The following is a 649-nucleotide window of genomic DNA, read 5'->3' as shown; positions in this document are numbered from 1 at the left end:
CATGTCAGACGCAGCCGTGGACACCAGCTCCGGAGATCATCACCAAGGACTTGAAGGAGAAGAAGAAAGTTGTGGAGGAGGCAGAGAATGGAAGAGACGCACCTGCCAACAGCAATGCTAATGAGGAAAATGGGGAGCAGGAGGCCGACAATGAGGTAGATGAAGAGGAAGAAGGTGGGGAGGAAGAGGAGGAGGAGGAGGAAGAAGGTGACGGTGAGGAAGAGGATGGAGAGGAAGACGAGGAAGCTGAGGCTCCAACAGGCAAGCGGGTAGCTGAAGACGATGAGGATGATGATGTTGACATCAAGAAGCAGGAGACTGACGAGGATGACTAGACAGCAAAGGAAAAGCTAAACTAAGGCCGCCATGACCTGTTCACCCTCCACTTCCCGTCTCGGAATTTAAATTTGGTCACCTTCCAGTAGAGGAGCAGGCCCCGCCCGCCCACAGAGGGCAGTGCTGCCCACAGATGGCATGCGCTCTTTATCAACCCACCAAAACCACAACATGAATTTGCAACAGGGGAGAAAAAAAAAACAAAACTTCCAAGGCCTTGCTTTTTTTTCTTAAAAATACCTTAAAAGAAAAATTTGTTTGTATTTTTTATTTACATTTTATATTTTTATACATATTGTTAGGGGTCAGCCAT

At 47.6% G+C, this 649-nt stretch overlaps 1 protein-coding gene across 1 annotated transcript; it reads left to right on the top strand.

Moving 5' to 3' along the window:
- The first annotated feature begins 1 nt into the window (after position 1).
- Positions 2-335, top strand: LOC106144508 (prothymosin alpha-like). Its single transcript, XM_026778548.1, is given in 2 exon segments — positions 2-31; positions 33-335. Coding segments are annotated over 2 exon segments (333 nt in total).
- Positions 336-649: the final 314 nt, after the last annotated feature.

This window comes from Microtus ochrogaster, unplaced genomic scaffold, assembly GCF_000317375.1.
Source record: "Microtus ochrogaster isolate Prairie Vole_2 unplaced genomic scaffold, MicOch1.0 UNK2025, whole genome shotgun sequence".
Classification (NCBI taxonomy): domain Eukaryota; kingdom Metazoa; phylum Chordata; class Mammalia; order Rodentia; family Cricetidae; genus Microtus; species Microtus ochrogaster.
Note: the sequence above shows the minus strand (reverse complement) of the source record. Positions and strands in the feature narration are given on the sequence as shown.